We start from the raw sequence: 23318 nt of genomic DNA on the forward strand, positions 1-23318 counted from the left end.
AAATAGTTCTGATTTTTCTCCCCATTTTTTTCTCTTGACAGCTAGCTTTGAATATTTTGGTGAAGGGCAAAGAGATACTGTTGTACTCGGAGAAACTTCTTTCTGACCAGTTGTATTTTGATCAGTCAAATCTCAGTTTCTTTTGGAATGAAAAAATTATCATTGATGTCAATAACATTTGAATGATACGATGGATAATTATTTCTTATAACAAATAACTAATGTATAACACACCTAGAATCTAAGCCAGAGTGAGAGTAAAGGTGCACAAGTCTTGCTTTTGGATGTGAGGTAAAAAGTTAATATAGGTAAACGGTGGGTGCATCTGGTTAACTGTGATATTAAGTGGTTCCTTTTTATCCGAATAATTGGAGGGGTTTTGATAGTACATCTTCACTGACAGTTAGATTTTGTTCAGTTTCTTCTTCAAATATTAAAAACTAACCTTAACCAGGGAGGTATCTTATTCACTTAGAATGTAATTAATTAACTTGAAACATCCCCTCCTTCAAGGTTACATCAGGACATTAAACTTTCTGCCTTTCAAGTGTATTTTTCTATCACAAGCATAAACTCAACAGCAGCTTTCCCTAATGGTTCTGTCCAGTGCAATAACAAAGAGTAAGCATAGGGATTTTTATTTTTTTTTTAGTTCTCATGACTGTAGCCTTTTGTCTACCATTTATCTGTTTTATTTACTTTCGTGTTTTGAGCTTATGTGAAGCTTTTAACTCCTGGGACAATTAGTGTTTTACTTTGAACTTTTAAGGTTTTTGTGTTGATTTGGTGCATTTTTCCTCATGTGATTTGTTTCTGTGTAGCTTTTTCTCATGAGTTGTGATCCAGGACACAGATTGACTCTTTTTTTTCTTTTTTTCTTTTTTTTTTTTTTTTTACCTTTTTTTTTTCCTTATTTTGAACTAGGTTTGGGCAGGGCATATGCTCTGGCTTTTGCTGAAAGAGGAGCTTCAGTAGTTGGTAAGTTTTATTTATGTTAACTAACTTGATCTAGATAGTAACCTTTGCCTTTTTGCATTGCATTCAACAGTCCATGCCCTTTTGGATGGTAACCTTTGTTATTTAATGTTTCTTTTGTCTTATCTTTTACTATTTAAATTTTGCTTCTAAGCTTTATTTTCTTATGAAACAAGTTGCCCAAGTTTGACTGTGGGCTTATTTTTGCTGGAAGGCCAATTTGAATCAGGTAATTTCCTGGACTTAACTTTCATCCATGTATACCAGTCTTTACTGTGCATTGCGGCCAGAGAGCGTGTTGTCTTAGGTGAGTACTGCTCAGGCACTTTTAATGTCGCCTTTTGAAAATGTATGTTATCTTCTGTAACCTTACTCCAGGAAAGAAGTTATTGAAATGTAGAAAGCACAGAATATACTGAAAGTACACTGCATTGTTTCTGCAGTGCATTGCACAGGGGGGCCATCTGGTCTCAGTGACAGTGCCAAATAGCTCTCAGTAAAGGATTTCTGATAGTTCCGTAGTCATTTGGTTGAACCTTCTTCAGAGAATGCTTAGTTGTGCAAAATGCTGTTTCACAAGCTAATTTTGAAGGGTAAGTTACGTTCCTGGGCATTCCCCAGCAGTTGGCATTGCCATTTTTAGATAGGATGTTAGGAAAAAATTCTTCACCAAAAGAGTTGTCAACTACTGGAACAGACTGCCCAGGGAAGTTGTTGAGTAACCTTCCCTGGGGGCATTTAGAAGACTGTTCAGACGTGGCAGTCTAGGGACATGGTTTAGTGGTAGACTTGGCAGTGGTAGGTTGACAGTTGGACTTGATCTCAAAGGTCTTTTCCAACATAAGCAATTCAATGATTCTATGATTCGACTGTCTATGAATTTGTACAGGTATAATTGATGAGTTCGAAGTCACAAGTTTAAAGAAATCATGGACATGAACCTACTTGCTGATTTTTAGTAGCTTTCTAAGAAAAATCCCAATCTCAGTATACAAAATTTTATAAGAATTGTTTGTTTTTACTTTATCGATTAAATATGCAAGTCTTTGTGGAGACAAAGACACTGCTGGTTGCCACCTTTGATGCCTTACTTACCAGGAAATGAATACTTTATCTGAAGTTTGTGTTTAACAAAAGCTAGGTACTAAAGCAGCCCAGATATTTAATTACATTGACTCTGTATAGCTAGTGGTGTTCTGACTTTCCAGAATGATCTGAAAGAAAATGTATTGCATGATCATAGCTTACTTACTTAGCTTGTGGCCTCATTGCGCAATAGTTAAATCAGTAAGTTAAGAATTGACTGTCAGTAAGGGAAACTTCTTGTTTCCCTTTGGAAACTGCACTTCACCTCTTCTTGTAGTAACTGAAGTCTATGGTAACTGCTCTGCAGTTGCCTCTATATGCTTGTATTTATTACTCTTGTTCTTTTATGATTCTGACTTCAAAGTGTTGAGAAGTTACTTATGTAAAGATTTTTTTTTAACTCAAGCAGATAAAAGACTCGCATCTTGTGTATTAAAAACAAGCCCTCTTTTTTAAGTTATGGAATTAAGGTATATTTTAAGAACAATGATCAAATACTGTAGCTGAAGGAATACCAGTGTGTCCCAAAATGGGAGTTTTATCTGTCCAATTCTGTATGTCTGTGTGCAGCCTTTTGTTGAGTGAGTTGCTGTCGGTGTGGTTAGACTCACCTTTTCTTACCACCCAAAGACTGCCTCCTAGTGCTTTTTACCTTTTTTTTTTTTTTTTTTTTTTTTTTTTTTTGGTCATGCTTTGGCTCTTTCATGCTTTTTATCAGAAAAAGTTGGAAGCAGGAGGAAGGGAATACTTTGGTTTTGTCTTGCAACCTGTGTTACGTCCAGACCTTACTGTTTTTTTTTTTATTTTTTCAGTCAGAGGGCTCTTCTGTGTTGCTGTTTTAGTTTAATTAGAGACATGGTTTTGAAGCATCTCTCCTGATTTGCATCTGTATTTTTGTGCTGTGGAATGGTATTGATGTACATGTTCCTTTGAAAACCAAACTGGAAGAGGCAATTTAGCAGTGCACCGAGATTGTTCCCAGTGTGTGTTCGGCACCAGGCTACAGCATGAAATGAGCTGACTTATAAAAAAAAAAAACAAACCACCCAACTATGTACTATAGGTGTTAGGTCCTCAGCACTAACTGTTTCACTTTACAGGTTTGCTCCTGCTGTTCTGCACTGGTTGCTAGTAATGCACCCATAGGCTTAGAGAAATTCTTGTCTATGGTTCAGACTATAATCGTGCTTTGCCACAACTGCTACAGTCTCTGGCTCTTTTCTACTGGATGTTTTCAGCTGGATATTATATGATGTAAAGCTTGAGCTTAAAATAATGTCATTTATATGTTATTTTGTTTGTTTTTCTTTGTTTTAATTACTCTTGCAGGGTTATTTTACCATTTTCAAAGCCTGGAATAGCTGTGTTTTTTCTTGTGTACACACTTTCGCTTCAACTCTTTTAGTGCCTGCACTCAGCCTAAGGTGCTTTGCTACGTCTAGAAATTTTCCCAAATACTTAATTAAGCTTTCGTCAGCAAATTACAATTGAAGTGAAGGATGAACATATATAAGCATGTCTTTGGTAGAGAGTTTTAATGTCTTAAGAAGACTAACTGAGTGCTTTTGTATAAATGTTTACCACAAAATTGTCCACTTTTCTTTCCCAGGACAGATTAGAAGTCCTGGTGCTGTTCCTGACTTGCTTTTCTTTAATGTCGTGTTAAAGACGTTTAATGTTGCAAACGGAGCAGTCTGCCTATGTTACCTATTTTAATGCTTCACTACACTTGGAAATTTTCCCTAGTGCCTCACCTGAATTGTGCATTTTTGAACTGTTAGATATAGATCTATTTAGCTTCGAGATTTTGTCTCCTTTATTTTTGCATCAGTCTGTTTATGTGCTTGAGCGTTTCATCATATACTGTTTTAACCTTTTCTGCTTCAGGCTAGGTGGTTCTTGATACTGGTTTGGTGTTGTCTCCCCACACCTCCCCCATTCTTTACATGGCTCACTACTTCTGGGCTTTGGCATTTGCATTTACTCATATGGATTTTCTGCAGTTTTTCTACATTTCTCTTGCAGTGCTCCACATGAAGTTGAATACAGGAGTTCAAATGAGACTTTTTAGTTTAAGTAATAGAGAACAATTTTTTTCATGTGTCCTGCAACTTATGTTCCTCTTTACATGGACAATAAAAAAACCCCAAAAAAACAAACAATAAAAAAAGGGGGGGGGGAGAAGAAAATTAAAAGGAAAGAGAAGAAAAAGGGGGCATGATATGAGTTTATTTCCTTTTCTGATGATACAGCAGACTTACAGTTGCTGTTTACCATCAGAACCAGCAATAATGTCTCATATGTTTTTGAGGATTTCACTATTGCTGGCTTCTTGGGGACTTAAAAAAATTAGAAGGCAAAAAGCTGGAATTTGCTATAGCAAAAGACTGTTCAGCAAAATACCAGTATCATATGTAAATCCACAGTCAATTCTATTTTCCTTACGATTTCATTTTACACCCATTTAAACATGCTTCTTACTGTTTTTTTGAAATTGTTTGTCCAAATATAATGTGTATGTGGATTTTTTGGGGGTGTTTTTCTTCCCCTGATGGATTCTACAAAACTGTGGGGCAAGCAAATACAGCAGTGCAGCAAACTATTGATACTGTGCAGCTACCTTTAATGATGTATGTCCCAGTACACAGAGCAGCTTGGAAGCAAAGCAGCTCCCTGTGTCAGGTGGCCTTACCCCACGGGAGCAGGATCTGGAACAGGATCTTTTCCCTTTGTTCGAACCACTTGATCTATTCTGTAATGAAGTTTACTAGTAACATTTTAGCTACACTGTTGAACAAGAACAAAGTCTTCTCAGTCTTCTTTACCATTCATGAAGTAGCTATAGCATTTTGACAGGAGACCAGAATTAATCACCTATGATTGATAGGTAATCTTGATCTTAGTCTCTGAACTACAGTAACACAATTAGAGAGGTATCTTGGGCAGGGCAAGCAAGTTTGAATGCATGGTGGAGAGAGAAGAAACAGAGTAAGTTATGTTTCCCATGCTACTTCTAAAAACTGATACTCTGTGTTGTGGTACTAAAGAAAAAAGAAATTAAAGCGACCTAGTGTTTTTAACAATCACCTGAGATTCTCAGTAGGATCCACATGCAGCAGCTTTCATTAATACTCCTTATAACTTCCAGTGTGATAATGAAGTAAGAAGAGACCGTGAAGTCTGAGTGTTAACAATGAAAAATACATTTCTTTGTGATGCACAGTGAATGATCTTGGAGGTGATTTCAAGGGCTATGGGAAGAGCTCCTCAGCTGCTGACAAAGTTGTTGATGAAATCAGAGCAAAAGGAGGGAAAGCAGTCCCTAATTATGGTATGTTATTTTCCCAGACTAGTGTAATGCTTTATTTAGCAATAGTGGACATATTGATTGAATTTTTGACATTGTTTAATGAAGGACTACTGCCAGCTTGCCAATAATGTATAAATTGAATTGGTTAAATGTGATGTGGAGTAGGGAGACACAGATGCTAAAAGAAGTGCATCAATTGTATTTTTAATTAATACATGTCTAGTAATACCCTTTCATATGCTTTCTTAACATGGAAATAAGAAACTGTGCCTCTGCAGTTGTCAGAGGCAAAATGGGAATGGGTGATTCTGAGTAGTTTTGCTTCTTGTTTTTCTTGCATTGGCAAATGTTGTGTCATTTCAACATAGTGTGTGGGATTTGCTTTAGGCCACATGCAGATAGTGGCTGAATATGAATTCATTTTATATTGGGGTTGTATACAATTTATTTCTCTTAGCTTCATGGAATTAGTTGTTGATATCCTGGAAGTGAAATATATCCAGTTCATTTTACTTGAAAATTCATACTTTTTTCTTACAGATTCAGTGGAAAATGGTGAAAAGCTTGTGAAGACAGCACTCGAGGCTTTTGGGAGGATAGGTACAATGGCTTAACTCTTGTTGTAACTTGTTTGCAGGTGCAGAGCCATTATAAACAGTGCAATTCACAAGTACATGACGAACAGTGTGATAATAGTTAGAACTCACCAATCCTTGATGCCCTTAGTGAGACCTAAATCAGGGGCTTTCCACTTCTAATCTGCATGGGCAACTTTTCTACCTTTCTCCTAGTTTTTAGCAGAAATTTAAAGCTCAATATATGATTCTTGTTTTCCTGGCCTTCAGAATTTTATACTTAAGTAATGGTAAACATTTTATGTCTCAATGCACAGACTTCATTGATTATTATAGCAGCTTCATAAAATTAGGATAAATAATGAGGGTAAAGAGTCATGTTTTGGAAGCTCTTTTGCATATGTGAAGATCAAAATGCTTTAACGAAAACAAAAAAAAAAACCCACCTTGAGGTATTTTTTCTATCAAGGAATGTTCCTCTTTAGCATATGATTGCCAGTCTTTAATTGTGAAGTATATGTGATTTTTAACTCAGGATTAAGTGGTTAAAAGTACACATGGTCAAAGCTTAAATATTTGACAAAAAGTTATGATCTAGGTTGCTTTAGTGGCTTGGTGACTCTGTGATTCTTCCAGTTATCATTCGGGCTTACTGCAACAAAGATGGTGACACAAACTGTATAATCAGGAGCACTCTGAATTCGAAACAAGGTGCAGAACTGTGCAGGATGGATTCATCCTGCAGGTATTGCGTTCCTAGGTACCCAGCATTTCTCAGCTATACCTCCTGTCAGGCTTTGTTTCACTGGGAGGCTGAGACTTGCCTGTACTGAAGTAATTTTGTCTTGTCTAAATTTTGTCCTATGGTAGGGTTCCATTGTTTGGGACAAGGAGCTATAGAATACTAATATGATGTATGTGTGCAATGGTTTTGACTCTATATGTTTTTAGAAGTGGGAGAAAACTAGAAACAAGCTTGTATTTTATCAGTGCATTCACTTAGTTTCTTTTTTTTTTCTTTCTTCCCCCCACCCCCCAGATATTGTTATAAACAATGCTGGGTAAGTTGAAGGCTTTTTCGTGTTTGATTGTGGGCTGTCACTTTTGTGTAAACATTTGTGTAAACATCTGTTCATCTTCTTGTTTGTTTGTTTGTTTTGTTCTCCTAATGATGTGTTTCAGGATCCTAAGAGACCGTTCATTTGTTCGGATAAGTGACGAAGATTGGGGTGAGTTGATAAACTTTGAAATGCATTTTCTGTGTGAAAGGTGAAAAGTACATCCCTCCCATTGATCAAGGAACAAGAGAAGGCGGGGAATGCTCCTTATGGCAGATTAAAGAATTATCTTTTGCCCTGACAGCTTAGTGGTAAGCTGCTTGTCTTCAACTGGTTTTTGTTCAGTGTGCAATCCAGATCTGTGCTGCAATGCATGATAGGTGTATGTAGTTTCAAAATGTGGGGAAGAAAGGCTGTAGCTGCCACTCCTTGTTGCTGAGTGGAATGCAAAAAAGAGCCATGTGAAACACACACAATAGTTCTTGTGAGCAGAACACATTCCTAGTGACCGGCTGAATACTGAACGGCTTAAAAACCCCAAAACTAGTTGACAGAGGACAGAAGAACAGGGGGAACTTTCAGTGAGATGGTAGGTAGTTGAACAGACTTCTGCAAAGATGATCTACCTTCTGTATCCTTGTTTGACTGTGCTTAAGTGCAGGAATTATGAATGCTTGTGAACTGTATACTCAAGAGTCCAAAAGGAAGAAGAGACGATCAGTGTATTTCAGGCAAGCCCTTTAAAATGATCTGTAAAAAAGAGAAGCAAAAAAAAAAAAAAGCCCACCACTTTTTTAGTAACAGTTTGAGACTATGAAAAGAGTGTAGGTTTTGTCATGAAGAAGAAACAAACGGTATATTTCAAGTTGGGAGGCAAAATTCTGGGATTATTAAAGTGACATTAATTTGTTCCTAGATATAATTCACAGAATTCATTTGAGGGGATCTTTCCTGGTCACCCGAGCTGCATGGAATCATATGAAAAATCAGAAATTTGGCAGGTAAAAATTTGGTTTTGGTTTGTTGGGGTTTTTTTACTTTTTCAGTAAAACAGACTGATGCATGCCCTGTCACCAAAGGAGGAGTTTTGTGTCCTATTCTTTCACTGTCACTGGCATGAAACAAAATCAGCCCAAATGTGTAAGCCTTACCCTTTCAGTATTGCATCCCTTTCTGCTTTCCAAGCCAGATGTTTAAAAGTTTTTTCCATGTAGGTGCAAATATACCAGACAGGAGCAGTGGGATTACAGAATGCTGTTTCTTTTCATGAGGGCTGGTTAGAAATGTTTACAATGTATGTTACTGCAAGTAATACACACATACTAATGTATGCTGCTGCAAGTCTGAGGGATTTGTGGCCTCCTCTTTTTATTAAAATGACAAGTACATGTGGATTATTTGCTTCTGAGTCTTGGGGTTTGTTTGGGGTTGGGGTTTTGTTTGGGGTGTTTTTATCCCCCCTTTGCACAAATGTACTTGTCTTAAAAGTAAGAGGGAGTGCTCTTAGTCTATTTTGGTTATGTGTTACTGTTAACTGAAAAAGTGCATTGAATTCAGACCTTTAAGTTTTTTCACTTCTTGCTTCTCCTTATCAAAACCCTGACATGATTATATTAATCTTAACAACCATAGCCACATGTCGAAAGCTCTGTGAGCTTCTTTGTGATTCTGTGACCAAACTGACACTTATTCTCATCCAGGGAACTGAACTGTAAGGATAAGCAAAGAGATCAGCAGGCAGAATACATGGTTCAAGTCTAAGAGTTGCATCCATTTAGGATGTGAGGAGTTCATTCATCTCCACAGCAGTAATGTTAGGGGACAGCAAGGGGCAAGACTTTGCTAGCTGCTTCCTTCATGTGTTTAACACACATCAGGATTCTTTGAATGTGAATTCTACAAGAATGTGTCTTCACATATTACCAGGTAGATATTAAGGTGAAGTAATTTTCAATAAAATACATTCTTCTGGCTGCTCAAGCCAATTGATAGTTAAAGGAATAATGCTACTTGAAGTGCAGTTAGAACATGAAAAGAAAATACTTTTCTCTATATTGTACCCATTTGTCACAGAATGCCTATTCTTATTTTGCACTATAACTCAAAAACGCTCATAACTATGTCAGTTTTCTGCTACTATGATAATGCTTTCAGGATTCGTCAGATATTTGCTGTCAGTCAAACATAAAAAAAGGCATCTGGTTGTTAGCAAAGTCAACTTGTAATGTTTTCTTATTTGCACACTTTTGTTTTGTGAAATGTGGACAATATAATGCCAAAGCTGGAAAATGCTGTTGTGTAGAACTGAAAAACTTGGAGAAATAATAGCACTTTTCTTCCCTCCCACCCCCTTCCTCCTCTAAGAATCATTATGACTTCCTCAGCTGCTGGAATATATGGAAACTTTGGTCAGGCAAACTACAGTGCTGCAAAACTTGGCCTTTTGGGTCTTTCAAACACAATTGCAATTGAAGGTCGGAAGTACAACATCCACTGCAACACAATTGCTCCTACTGCTGGATCCAGACTGACCCAGACTGTAATGCCACAAGGTGAATTATTTAAGGTCGAAATGTACTGATGTTTTTCAGTGAATTGAAGCACAGCTGACTTTCCTGTCTCTTTGAAAATGCAAATCCTTTACATTTCATACACTGTTAATTCGTTATTTCTACCGTCTTTTTGTCTCTGAATTGTCAACTTACTTATGTTGTCTAAGGAATTCTTCTTTTCTTCCACAAGATAAGAAGCAATTTTTCACAAAAACAGTTTCATGTGGTAAGGCTCTTTAATTAGTCTTTTCCAAGATCCTCCTACTTACAGTGGCAAGGCTTGGTTGTTTCATCATATGTGGAACTGGGTATGTGCATAAGGTCTCTGCAGTTATTATAATATTGTCTTAAGTGCAAAATACTATTGTTTGCACAACATGTTACGTGCGTACTTCTTTGTTACTTTATTGCACATTTACTAATCTTTGAATGCTTTAACAGGTTTTAACAGAGCACTGCACTGGGAAGTCAGTATAAAGAATGCATCAGGAGACAGCTGTGTGTAAAGTGTAAATTTAGGATAAATAGAATTACTTTGGCAAATGAAAAGAAGAAACAAAAAGGATTTGGAAATAAAAGTCTGTAAGAGCAAATTGCTCTCAGAAAGTCTTCTTGGAAGAAATTCTTTACTGTCAGAATGCTGAAGCACTGAAACAGGCTGCCCAAGGAAGCTGTGGCTGCTCCATCCCTGGCAGTTTTCAAGACCAGGTTGGACAGAGCCTTGAGCAACCTGGTCTAGTGGAAAGCCCTGGTCTAGTGGAAAGTGTCCCTGCCTGTGGCAGGGAGTTTGGAACTGGATAATCCTAAGGTCCTTTCCAGCCCAAACCATTCTATGATTCTGTGATAGCCTGTTTCATTTGCTTCTTGCCCTTCTTTTCCCTAGGCCAATTTCAAAACCAGGGAAATCATTAAATTTTTCAGTCTGATATACAAGATATTAAAATATAATAAATTTTATACGGTTGTGCATGGATTGAATGCATGATTTTATTTTACTAATTAAGTTCTGTTTAAAGTATCCTGCTTTAAGTCTAAAAAAAATCCAAGTGATCAGGAAATCTAGTACCTCTGTAGGTTGTAGGTTCCAGGGATTTATTGCACTTACTTAGGGAAGAGTCAGATACATTAAGCTTGCAGCCATGAGTTCGTGAAGCATGGAGTGGAATTCAGTAGCTGGAATTTCCTGGAGATACTTACTAGAGTGATAAAACTACCTCCTAATTTTCTTTCTTAGTGATTTTAAGAAGAGTGAGATCCTTTGGTCTCCCTATAAGATAGTTACAGCACTGATCATTTATTTCTTACCTCCCTCCCTCCACTTCTTTCAATTCTCCTCCCTATTGCTCCAGGAGCAGGAGGGAAGAAGGGGGGTTGTGAGTGAGTGGCTGCATGGTTATAAGTTACTGCTTTCAGATAGTTTTTCAAGAAAACTCTTGTACCAGATGACAGTGAAAATACAACTTACAATATACAACAAAATACAACTGATATAAATTCTGCATGGCTGATAATTCCCAGTATCACATTTGTAAATATCAGTATTTTAAACTGGGATGTTTCTCAAATATTCAGCAGCTTAAATTCTTTTCATATTGTCTTGTCTTTATAACTTTACTATAAATAGTAAATGAAAAGGCAAATTGTTCAGGTATGTTTCCATCAGGATTATGTCTAGCTTGCTTGTCCTTGTTTCAGGCTACCTGCCAGATGGAATTTTAGGAAGGTGCCTGCTTTGCAGTCTGCACATTATGGTGGTCCCATCATTTAGACAGTCTTTCACCTGTCTGGCTGAGAACCAGTGTCATTGGGTTTGAAGCCATGCATGTGTCTCATGAGTTGTATGCATTTAATGGATCTTCAGGTGTTTCATTTAATTTGTCTTTTCATGTCAGCATACTGTTGGTTAAATTCTTCCTGGCTCTGCTGTTTGTCAGAAGGTGTTAGAGTAAGAATAATCTGGTGAAATAATATAGTATTTCTATTTTATGATCTTCCCTTCAATTTGCTGTAGATCTTGTCGATGCTTTCAAACCAGAGTATGTTGCTCCATTAGTTGTTTGGCTTTGCCATGAGAGCTGTGCAGAGAATGGCAGTCTGTTTGAGGTAATTTTTTTTTCCCCTTTCTTCCTCCTTTTTTCTTCCCTTACTCCAAAATCAGTAATTTGCTGTAGCCTGTCCAGTTTTAACCTTTTTTGTGAAACTGAATTATCAAGTGAGGTACTACATATACTCAGCATAGACAGAAGAAATATTGGCCCTCTTGTGCTGTATGTAACAAGTACATCAGGCAGTAAGAACCTTATAAAATTCTGGTGTGTGCTGAAAATACAACTAATTTGGTTGTTACAATTCTTATTGTACCTTTATAAGTTTGAAAACAGACCAAAGCAAGTACTTCAAAAGAAGTTCTTGTTTTCTAAATCATTCAAACACAAAAAGCAACTTGCAGGAAAGATGAATTACTTAGTTATGGAATACATTATGGGTATTGTTGTCAAACTTCTAGCTCATAAATTGGATGGAAGCTGTTATCTTGTTCTTTGAGTTTTATGTTGCTCACATTCCAGTGCTTAACAAAACTGTTAAATACAACCAGCAGTAGTTCAGAAATTTCTATTATGATGGGTTTGTTATGAAGTATAGTTTTGTTTCTCTACATTGCCAAAGCTTTGCTTTGTGACGTGTGGTAAGCTGATGATTTTCTTTTTTTCTTGGCAGGTGGGAGCTGGATGGATTGGAAAACGTAAGTACTTTGTGTTGCAGGATTGATTTTTGTCTTTTGAATTGACAACAAAAGTGTGCAAATCATCTTTGCAGTTAACCTCTGCTCAAGACATTTTTGTATCAAGAGAGACAATTAGCAAAAGCCTAGGGTTCTGAGGAGACTGCTTATTTTAAGTAAAAGTCACGAATTTCACTAAACGTGGAGGAAAACTGGTAAACTAGATATGTGCTTTATTATGTCTTTGAGCTAACTAAGGTTACTAACTAAGTAACCTTAGCTCTTGGATGCCGAATAATTGAAGTCAAGAAGAATAATTTTTGATAACTTCAGTTTTCATGGTGTGAAAGTAGCACATGCTGGTATACAGGCTTCTTTTTAGTTGCTTTCCACCTTTGTTTATATTTCTGTAAAAATGCTAGTAATATGCATTAACATATTGAGGCAATTAGGCTTCTTAATAACCACTAGCTATGTTAGTTAAGGATTTGCCTTAGGTGACACCAGTAACTAGCTTAAATATGAACAGAAAGAAAACTCGCAGATAATACTGAGGGAAACTGAATTCAGTGTGTGAAGTGTCTTAATGTTTCGCCTAAATACATTGAACCTAATACCAGCATTATTTTCCTGAACCATTCAAGGACTTTTCAGCCTAGGTGAGTATCATTAGTGGGTTGGAATTAGGACCATTGATTTCACTTCACATTAACCTTACCAGCTTCTCTAAAGTTACAATATTGAAATACAACTTCAGGGACCATTTGGAGATGCTGGCTACTAGTATTAACATTCTTTTGTAGATATCAAGTAGTTTTCACATTTCCCCTATAGTTTTCCAAGGCTTTCAGAAGTTTCCTAAGCATTAGTAGCCAAAATCATGTCAGAAGAGAATGTCTGTAGATATATTCTAGCTACAGTTTTTCACTAGGCAGAATTCTAAAAATTATCTAATATTGTCAGAGAGCAATTAGTCTGTCATGGCTTTAATGAAATATAAACCCAGGGCTATTCCTTTACTAAATGTTAGTTAAAAGCAGTGAGTCTTTTAGTCCAGCTTGAAATTATACTAGTGAAATTAAATTGGGGTACTTAGAACCTTTCCTGTCTTGCACTGCCTTGAAAGTAGTGGCCTAGATGAAACTGATCTGAAGAAACTAAAAGTTTCTTTGTTACTTGAACTCTCTGGCTCATGTTTCCCATTAGTGCGCTGGGAGCGATCCTTGGGTGCTATTGTGAGAGGAAAGAATCAGCCAATGACACCTGAAGCAGTGAGAGATAAATGGGAGAAGGTCTGTGACTTTGATAACGCCAGCAAACCCAGAAGTATCCAAGGTAAATGAGTCTGTGATAACATGTATAGTTTGGACAAGCAAAGCTTAGGAGAGAATGCTTTCTTGTCAGACATTTGCTGAAACTTTGCAAGTCTGCAGAACCAGTGAATTCTATTGTAAACATGTAACATTAAATGTTTACTGTTTCAGCATGGTCAAATCTTTTTAATAAATCTTTTGTGTAGAATTAAGAATTCATTCTCTGTAGAATTAAGAGTTTTATCTTCTTAATGAGTTTCTAGGGAAGTGATACCACTGTCACTTTATGTATTACAGCCAGGCTAATAGTAATGTTTAATTTGATTGCACCTACATACAGGTAATAGCAATGTAGCAGAGACTGTGTTTTCCTTTCAGTCCTGGAACCTTGTTTTATCATAAACATTTCCATACAAAAAAGCTCTCTGGTTATGTCTGATTAAGTCACACAGCAAAGAAGTTCTTCCTTACTGCTTTATGTTCCTGGGTAACATGACCCCCTTGGCTGGTGACCAAGATGGCTGTCTCTTCCAATGCTTTGTTTACTTTCTTTGTTCCTTCACAATATATAATTTCCCAAATGACTCTGATCTTTGCTGCTGCTATACTTGCTTCTCTTTCATCTTCCAAACTTCTCTTTGTTGTCTTACATCTCTCTTTGTTTAGATTCATAGCTGTCATAGGTCATAGATGAACCATACAGACTAATTTTCCCAATCGCTTTCCAAGATTTCTCAAGATGTTACCTTTGGTTTGTTAGTGTGAGTTATGTTTGCTTAGTATTGCTGACAGATATTTTGTAATTATGCATGTCGTTATTTAGGTCAAAGATTGATAGGAAATTCCAGCATTGTGGAGGAGGGGAAGAGGCTTCCTTACACACAATGCCAATTGAATTTCAAAGATACTTAGAAGAACAGTAAACGTTCAAGCTGTTGGTTCTGAAATCTGCTAGGGATACATTTTATATGCCTAAGCCCAGAGACACTTTGTCCTTTCCTTCAGCTCTTGGCAGAGAAATGTAACCAGCCATAGAGTGGTTCTGTATCACCTCACTTACTGTTTTCACTGATTTTTGGCTTACAAATATCCCATTTCCAGATGTATGTTAGTTGATAATGATATTCTCTGTCCTGCTATCGAATGGTGTGTATAACAACGTAATTCCAGCTTTATAGTTTCTGATCTATTCTTCAACCTGTCACATAAGCTGTATTATTTTTATGGGTTGGTAGCAGAAAAATGTTGCAGGAAAAAAATTGTAGATGGGAATTTCTTTTGAAAGTTGCTTCAGCACTACACATGATATGCTACATCTGCCTCTTGATACTATCATGAGAAAATATTGGACAAGACTTTGGATTTCGGAAGTAAATGTGCTTACAATAAAACACAGCAGGTTTCTGAAGTGAGTAAACTGTGAAATACTACACTAGTATGAGTCTCCTGTGCAATGTACATACCTTAGCCTTAGCTTCTGTTTTGTTATGAACTTAGCCAAAATACAGCACTGACCTTTCAGTGACATCAAGCCACAGATACTTCCAGTCTGAATGAAGATTCTTTTGTTAATTTGTTGTATGAGAATCAGCAGAAGGGCTAAGGAAAATACTGAAGTTAACTGAATAGGATTTTCAGTTCTATATTAAAAGTGGTTTTCTGTGGGAGTCTCCCTGTATTGCATGAAGGTATTCAACTGTTAAATAAGGGAAACTAATTAGACTACTCGCATTAAAAATGAAAACCTACAGTACCCAATATCTTCAAGTTAAAACTCTTCCAGAAGATTTCATTAAGTAATTTGATGCTATGAAGAGCAGTCATGTTTTAACCATTATGTATAATTATAAAAACCCCCAATAATTAGATAAAGTATTTGCTTATGATATAGCAGAAATCCCATAATTGGAGATGTTAATCTTTTTCATAATTTGGGCATGGCAATAAGAGCAGTTTGACTTTCTTCATTCTAGATTACAAAAAGTACGAGCATCATTTGTTGGTGTTTTTTTTTTTTAAGTGATTTTTCTTACGTGTATAACAGTCATACATTACTAAATACTCTGAATACTTGGATTTGTGATGTACTTTTTTCTTATTTTTAATAAGTTCTCCTTTTTTGCAAGCATAGGAGTATTCATTCACTTAAAGAGAAATAAATTAAATGCTCCATTTGTAATGTCTGAATGATCATGCATTTAGAGCCCTGCCTAGCAAAGCACTCATTTGATGTTTAACTAGAGCATGTTCATAGTTGTGTGTTTTAGTCAAGGTTGTTCTGTTGGAGATGCTGAACTCTTCAAGATTAAATGGAATTACTGTCTTATCTTTATGTTTTAGTGGTAGTCTTAAAAAATAAAACCACTGAATTAATTTTCTTAAAACAAGCTTAAGTAGAAATATCCACATTTTTCCTTTGTTTATTTTTATTTTTTTACTTTTTTTCTGTTTTACTTTTTTTAAGCCCTTGTTCGGCTTTTGGCCTTAACTTGTTCTTTTGGTACATAAACTGAATCAAGCTAAAAAACTCTTGCTTGTACACCAGAATTTGATTTTGTAGGGTTTGTGCAATTTTGCTTTATAGGAAATAGCTAATTGTCACTTGATTTGGCAGGTGATGTTAATTCAGTAACTCACTGAAGTTCCTCAGATACTATTAAAATGCACTCAGTTAAATAATCTTTCTTGGTAGTTATCCTACATGTTTCTAGATGTAGTACAGCCTTTTGCCCAAACTCCTCCCCTTATCCCAAAGGCTGCCTGACAAAGTCAAAGGTAATGAACTGTTCCTGCCTTTTCACTTTCCTCTTAATTCCCCAAGTGTCTGAATGTTCTTATTCCCTAAGCTTTAAAAGCTTAGTACTTAATATACTTTGAGAAGTTTTTGCAGTCCTTCTGTACTCCTATACAGTTTCAGCTATAATCCTGTTAACTACCTAAAGATTACTTGTGCATTCACTACATGATGTCATTTTAATACCAGAAAAATCTGACAACAGATTTCAGACAATTCTTTTTTTTTTTTTTTTTTTTTTCTTTTTCAAAGATGCTTTGTGGTAATTTAGGCCTTAGGAAGTTGAAAGAGGAAAGGAATATGTTAGCACTGGGGTTCTTAACTGGAAAAGTCCTGTAACATACTGATTTTAGGGCAGGGGGAGAAAAGTTAACATTTTTGCTTTTTTATTAAGAAAAGATAAAACTAAAAAAAAAAAATTTTGCTGCCTAAATTCAGTGATTTTTCTGGTAGCTTGCTTAAGCTTTTCAGGCAATCTGAAGGGGCAACATCTTAAAATAACTTTGATATTAAAACGTGAAAACCACCTGAAAACATAAAGTGTAACATACTTTCCACTGATACCTCTCAAGAAATTTGGGCCTATAGCCATTGGCGTATTTCATGTGGTTGGTGTCTGTCATAGATACAAAAAAGTAAAAAGGTAAAGGACAGGAGTCCTTGAAGACAGCTTTCGATTCATACATATGCTTTGAACATCAGTAAAAGTGTTATTAAATTATTTTGATTTGATGCAAGTCAATCAACTGTTACTGATTACAAATGTAACAGTAGGCCAGTTTTAAAAAAAACCAAAACAAACAACAAAACCAAAAAAACGTTAAGGGTGAACAGGAATGCATCCTGTGTTTTAAATAAGGTAGAAAGGAGGACCCTGGAAACTACTAGCCTGTAGGCCTCACGTCTGTGCCTGGGAAGGTCATGGAACAGATCCTCCTAGAAGACATGTTAAGGTACATGGAGGGCAGGGAGGTGATTTGACACAGGCAGCATGGCTTCACCGAGGGCATGTCCTGTCTGACCAACCTGCAGGCCTTCTGTGATGGAGTGACTGGATCAGTGGACAAGGGAAGAGCTACGAATGTCATCTCTCTGTACTTTTGTAAGGCCTTTCACATGGTCTCCCACAACATCCTTCTTTCTAAATTGGAGAGAGATAGATTTGATGGCTATACTGTCTGGTGGAAGAAGAGTTGGTTGTGGATGGTCACATCCAGACAGTAGTGGTCAATGGCTCAGTGTCTAGGGTAGAGATCAGTGATGACTGGTGTCCCTTAGGGGTCCATACAGGGACTAGTGTTGTTTAGTATCTTCATCAAGGACATAGTGGGATTGGGCACACCCTCAGAAATTTTGCAGGTGACACCAACATATGTGGAGCAGTTGACACATCTAAGGGATGGGATGCCTTTCAGAGGGTCCTGGACAAGTTTGAGAATTAGACCTGTGTGAACCTGTGAGGTTCAACAAGGCCAAGTGCAAGATCCTGCACATGGGTTAGGGCAACCCCCAGTGTCGATACCAGGTGGGGGGAATGAGGTGATTGAGAGCAACCCTGTGGAGAAGGACTTGAGAGTACTGGTTGATGTAAAGTTGGACACGAGCCAGCGGTGTGCGCCTGCAGCCCAGAAAGCCAACCATGTCCTAGGCTGCATCAAAAGGAGGCTGACCAGCAGGTTGAAGGAGGTGATTCTTCCCCTCTGCTGTCATGAGACCCTGTCTGGAGTACTGTGTTTAGCTCTGAGTCACTAGTTTCTGTTTGACTGTTTCTGACATGCAAATGTTTAATGTTGATTTTAGCCTTACTGAGCTGCAAGGAGGAAGCTGTTCCTGATGGCCTGCTTTTACCAAAGCTGAGTTCTGTATCTCTGCCATGCATCTTGTTTGTAATCTTGGCATTATTCAAGCTTCAGACTTGCCTATTTATTTATTTTTCTATTCATTTGTTTGTTTGTTTATGTGTCTTGGGAAAGAAGGTAACCATGAGGAGGTGAGACCTGTTACTTGTTTTGCAAATTATTTTCCGATGAGAAAAGCAGTACTAATTTTCAGATGTTTATTTCTGAGACAGTTGTAACATAATGCTTACTGTCTTCTCCTTAACACTGCTTCAGGGGAATAGAAGTATTTTCTGACATATTCTTCTTGGCTTGGATGGTGGTGTACAGCACTAGCTGTGTTTCAGGCACTTGAAATATTTACGTGTCATGGTTGACTCCTGGGTGCAGAACTGACGGAACCTGTGTGGAGATCACTCATCATCAACTCTTGATGCCTATAAAATGCGGAACTATCCTCAATTTGCAGATGTATATTTATTGAAGTACCAGACTATATCTCATTTGCTGCCATGTTTGTTGTGTGTTTAACTGGAGTGTCTCATTTAAGGCTATTTGTAAGTAATTTATTTTCAATTCCTTTCTCTAGAGTCCATAAGTGTACTGAGTGATGCTCTTAGTCAGATAGAGTCTCAAGGGAATGTTACTATGAATTCAACAAGCTCTGGATCGCTGGTCTCTTCATCTGTTGACACAGTAAGTAGCTCTGTCTACCAGATGCATTCAGAGTTAGGTGAAAGTCTTGAACAGAGTTATGTTGCTGATCAGCTTTCTATTCTGGCTTGTTGTCTACAGAAAGAAAGGTCAGTTTTAAGCTGAGTGAGGAAGCAGAGTAAGAAACATTTCCAGACTCCACTCTTCATTTTTCTTAATGATGATGGGAAAACTTAAGACTGAATAGACTGAATAATGTAGAATGCAAGTATTTGTAAGTTCTGTAACCCTTTTTGGTTAGGGTTAGTGTTTTAGAAAAATTCTTAAGCATTGCCGGGAGTGGAGATGTGTGAAGTTATACTACTTATTCTTGAAGTAAATTGCTTGCAGCAAGATATAATGAATTACATTAGGTTTGCTTGTACTGCAACAAATACATTAGTATTTTATGATGCATTTATTAGTCATATTTTGTTTACATGTTCCTATAAAGAAAATGCTCAAATATGGATTTTGTTTTGTATGAGAATTATAGAAAGAATGCAAGTGCAGTATTAACTATTATGAAATTTTATTTTATCCTGACTTTTAATTTCCAGACAAGCATTGTTGGCCGGGAATTGGCTACCAACGTGTATAAATATACTCACTTAGAGCCCATTCTGTATGCCCTTGGTGTGGGAATGTCAACTAAGGATCCAGATCATCTAAAATTTCTCTTTGAAGGAAATGAAGATTTCTGCTGTTTACCTAGCTTTGGAGTAATTCCTGCTCAGACTTCAATGTTTGATGGTATCCCTTCTCTTCCAGGACTAAATATTGATCTTGCTAAGGTATGGAAGAGTTAAGTATCCAGCTTTGTTTGTGTTTTAGATAACTGTAAGGTGATTTTAATTACTGTGTTTGTAATATTAGTAAATTGCCTTTATTGTCGATTAGAAAAATTCAGTGTTTTGTATTCTTGCATCCTAAGGAAATATTAATTTCCTAACTTTTATAGCCTGTGTCTTCCTAAGATGAGTGATCAATTTTTTGTTAAATTTTAATTTGTGTTTACTATGCTTTTATTCAACCATGAAAGTTTAAAACTTTCTTTGAAAATACTTTCTTTTGGGGGGGAAATTGGAAAAACAAAACAACTTGCATTTTTTATTTATTTGCTTTGAACACTTTCTAAAATAACTGTATTTCCTTGCAACTGCAATGGATAAAGCAATAGACTGTAATGATTTGTTGTTATAGCACTGCATTTTTTACATAGATGCTGCATGGTGAGCAATATCTGGAACTGTATAAACCATTACCAACCTCAGGTCAGTCCTTTTGTGTTGCTGATTTAGTTTCCAGTATGACAAAAGTTTCTCTAGCCACATTATAAATGATAATAGGGAAGCTACGTTTCCAACTGGATTTTTTGCACTTTGTTTTTACAAAGGGTGGGGGAGAAGGGAGGCAACCTGGTGCGTTACTGAGGGAATTCTAAAACTCCATTCTTGGGATCAGGTGTTGCTTTTCTATATAATACTTAGTAAAATCATACCTAATCTTTGATATAATAAAGAAATACACTAATTGCTGGTGTATTACTTATATAATTTGATACTAACTAGCAAAACTTTAATTCTTTCTGTAAGGTAGCATCATAGAACTTTTGGGATGTTTACCTAAAAATTCTTCAACATTGGTTGCATCTGTGTGCCTATAAGCAGATAAGATTATGTATGTAAAGGAGGAATGGATATCTCAATGAGATGATCTGTCAAAATTCTCAAGATAATTAGTTATGTCAGTAGCAAGCTCTTTTTCTGAGTTTAAAACACTTGAGAGGTGCTCGTTAGAGGCATACAGGATATGTATGCATGTGTCTGATTTTCTTCATTAGTAGTTTTTAAAAATTAACTTTTCCAGACCATAGGAGGGAGAAAAGCCGCAGAAAAATGACAGAATTTCTTGTAGAAACATAAAGATGTGTGAAAGTTGTATTAACTTCACAAAGGTCTGATAATTAGTAACAGATTGCCATGACTTCATAAAGCTTTCTATTTTTTCCATTCCTTAGGCTGCTTATGTAAACATATGTGCTTACATGCCCCTCTAGAGCAATAACCTCTTTAGAGACAAACTATAAACCTATAGGCCTGTAGTTGACTCATCCCTCTTGAAATCTGTGGACAATCCTTAAGTGAGTTGAGCTAAATTTGAAGTTAGAAGTATTTGAGTCTGAAATGTGACTTGTGTTTAGCTCTAAATACATAAATTATAGCATGATTCTATTAACCCCCTCTCCTCAAACTTAAAATAAATAAAATTCCTTACGTCTGCAAACCAGTATTTGCGAAGATTCTCAGGCACTTTAATTATAAACATTATGATCACAAATACTATGACTATTATTATTATAATTATTATTATTGTTAATAAGTGATATGTGGACTTAATTAGCAAAGGAAAACCTTACATGTAGATGTTCTTCTTTTCTTACAGGGCAACTAACTTCAGTTTCAACCATTGCTGATATTCTTGACAAAGGATCAGGAGCAGTCTTGCTTATAGATGGTAAGACATTTATAATTTTTGGACGGGGTGCATTAAAATTTGACAGGCTCAGTTTTTAACTAGCTGTACCAATAACTGCCAGCGTTTCTACAGTAAAGACTGTTAGCTTATTAAATCTCAACGAGAGCTGAGAAGTTAGCTAATTAGCAATAGCTGTGTAAATGTATAATGTAATTGTTCGTGGGCAGGTAATGTACTGAAATAAGAATACTTGGAAAAAATTCAGAGGAAGTTTGTTTTTTTCCTGTGTAGGCAGAGTAGTGCACTATGGAAACTGAACAAAGTTCTTCAATAATAATACTTAGTCCTATGTGAAGGCAGTCCTTTTAGGTTGTACCACCCTTCAGCAAGGGATTGTGCATGCATGTGTTTGTGTGTTTTGTGGGGTGGTTTTACAAAGGCTAGTAAGTCATAAAGTCTGTGTTGTTTAGTCTGATCTGCAAAGCAGCCATCTTTAAGAGCATGTCCTGCATTCTTTTTTTGAGCCTACATTATTTTTTTCTAAACAAAACAAAGCAGCCCCCCATTTCCTTCCTCTTGTATCTAAGGTAAGAGATCAGATTATCTCCAGAAGTTGGTACAGTGTCATTTTCATAATTTTGATATCCTTTAGGGTCCCTGGGGAAATTAGTCTGCAAGAGTAGGTTAATAGGCAGTGAATCTATAAATGCTGTTAAGCATTTATTCCTTCAGTGTGCAGATGAAATTTCAAAAAGATCTTCACTGTCTCTGTGTTTCCCCTAGCTGTGTTTTGCTTCCATACTGGGATAACATTAAGCCTGTCTGTTTCTGCAACACACAAAAGTTCTTTTTGTGAGCAAAATCTTAGTGGTTTTAAATTTCTTCCCAAGATGGAAATGAACATTATTAACAATACTGTAAATTTCAGTCAAGGTGTAAGGGAGTGGAATAGACATGAACTACAAATTACAGCTGAACCTTAATTTAGTGCAAGAAGTTTAACTTCTTCAAGAGAAGGAACGGGTGACATAAGCTGAAGCTTGGTCTGAAGCTTTTTTCATGCATGTGACTAGTAATACCATGTTTTGTATGAATTGGTTATGTGCCTTACACACTAGGGTTTCCTAATAAGCTTCTGATACATTGTACTTTACAGCACAGTTCTATTATATTTGATCAAATTGCTAATGCAGTGTGAGGTGCTGAAATACTAATTTCAGCACTCTATTGTTAAGTATTTTTAGCACCTTGAATGTCACCAACATTTTGATAGTTCATTTTTTAATTTTGATGCTTTCATATAGATAAAATTCATGATAATGTTATTTGAAACAGATCATTAATTGTCACTAGTCAGGAAGTGACTTGCAGCTGGGAGACATGAAAGTGTGAGCATTGTCCCTTCAGTTGTTAAAATAAGCATTGTCATGTTTGAAGCTGAACTTTTCTGTTGTCCCAACACATGCTAGCTATATGAAAAAGGAAATGGAAGGTAATATATAACCTCTTTCTTTTGTTGTCTTTCAGTGAATACCTATTGTGGAAAGGACCTAGTATGTTATAATCAGTTCTCTGTGTTTTTCGTTGGAGCTGGAGGATTTGGTGGAAAACGAACATCAGAAAAGGCCAAGGTAAATTCATGCATATTCACATAAAAGAAAAAAACAACCCCTTCAGAAAAACAAGAACAAAACCCAAAAAAACCAACCAACCAAAAAAAAAACCCCACAAAAAAACAGAAAATCCCCACAAACACACAAAAACTTCTGTCAGCATTAGGAAAAATACTTGTTATATCAACAAGGATCAGCTGGCATTTGAGCAGTGTGGCTCTACAAACTCAAATAGAATTTAAATTCTTCTGTTCACTGAAGACCCCGAGTGAAAAGATACTGTTAAGAGCCTGGGAAACCACTGGCTTTGT

At 36.5% G+C, this 23318-nt stretch overlaps 1 protein-coding gene across 1 annotated transcript in view; it reads left to right on the forward strand.

Annotated features, from left to right (window-relative positions):
• The first annotated feature begins 593 nt into the window (after positions 1 to 593).
• Positions 594 to 23318, forward strand: part of HSD17B4 (hydroxysteroid (17-beta) dehydrogenase 4) — a 59367-nt gene continuing 36642 nt past the window's right edge. Inside the window, exons 1-16 of the mRNA XM_010016361.1 lie at positions 594 to 621; positions 925 to 978; positions 5285 to 5392; positions 5912 to 5971; positions 6986 to 7007; positions 7129 to 7175; positions 7921 to 8005; positions 9369 to 9556; positions 11568 to 11659; positions 12275 to 12299; positions 13485 to 13613; positions 18813 to 18919; positions 19477 to 19710; positions 20139 to 20190; positions 21362 to 21433; positions 22922 to 23025. Coding sequence (XP_010014663.1) covers positions 594 to 621; positions 925 to 978; positions 5285 to 5392; positions 5912 to 5971; positions 6986 to 7007; positions 7129 to 7175; positions 7921 to 8005; positions 9369 to 9556; positions 11568 to 11659; positions 12275 to 12299; positions 13485 to 13613; positions 18813 to 18919; positions 19477 to 19710; positions 20139 to 20190; positions 21362 to 21433; positions 22922 to 23025 — 1407 coding nt within the window. The remainder of the gene's footprint in view (positions 622 to 924; positions 979 to 5284; positions 5393 to 5911; positions 5972 to 6985; positions 7008 to 7128; positions 7176 to 7920; positions 8006 to 9368; positions 9557 to 11567; positions 11660 to 12274; positions 12300 to 13484; positions 13614 to 18812; positions 18920 to 19476; positions 19711 to 20138; positions 20191 to 21361; positions 21434 to 22921; positions 23026 to 23318) is intronic.

This window comes from Nestor notabilis, unplaced genomic scaffold, assembly GCF_000696875.1.
Source record: "Nestor notabilis isolate BGI_N333 unplaced genomic scaffold, ASM69687v1 scaffold1296, whole genome shotgun sequence".
In the NCBI taxonomy this organism is placed as follows: Eukaryota; Metazoa; Chordata; class Aves; order Psittaciformes; family Psittacidae; genus Nestor; species Nestor notabilis.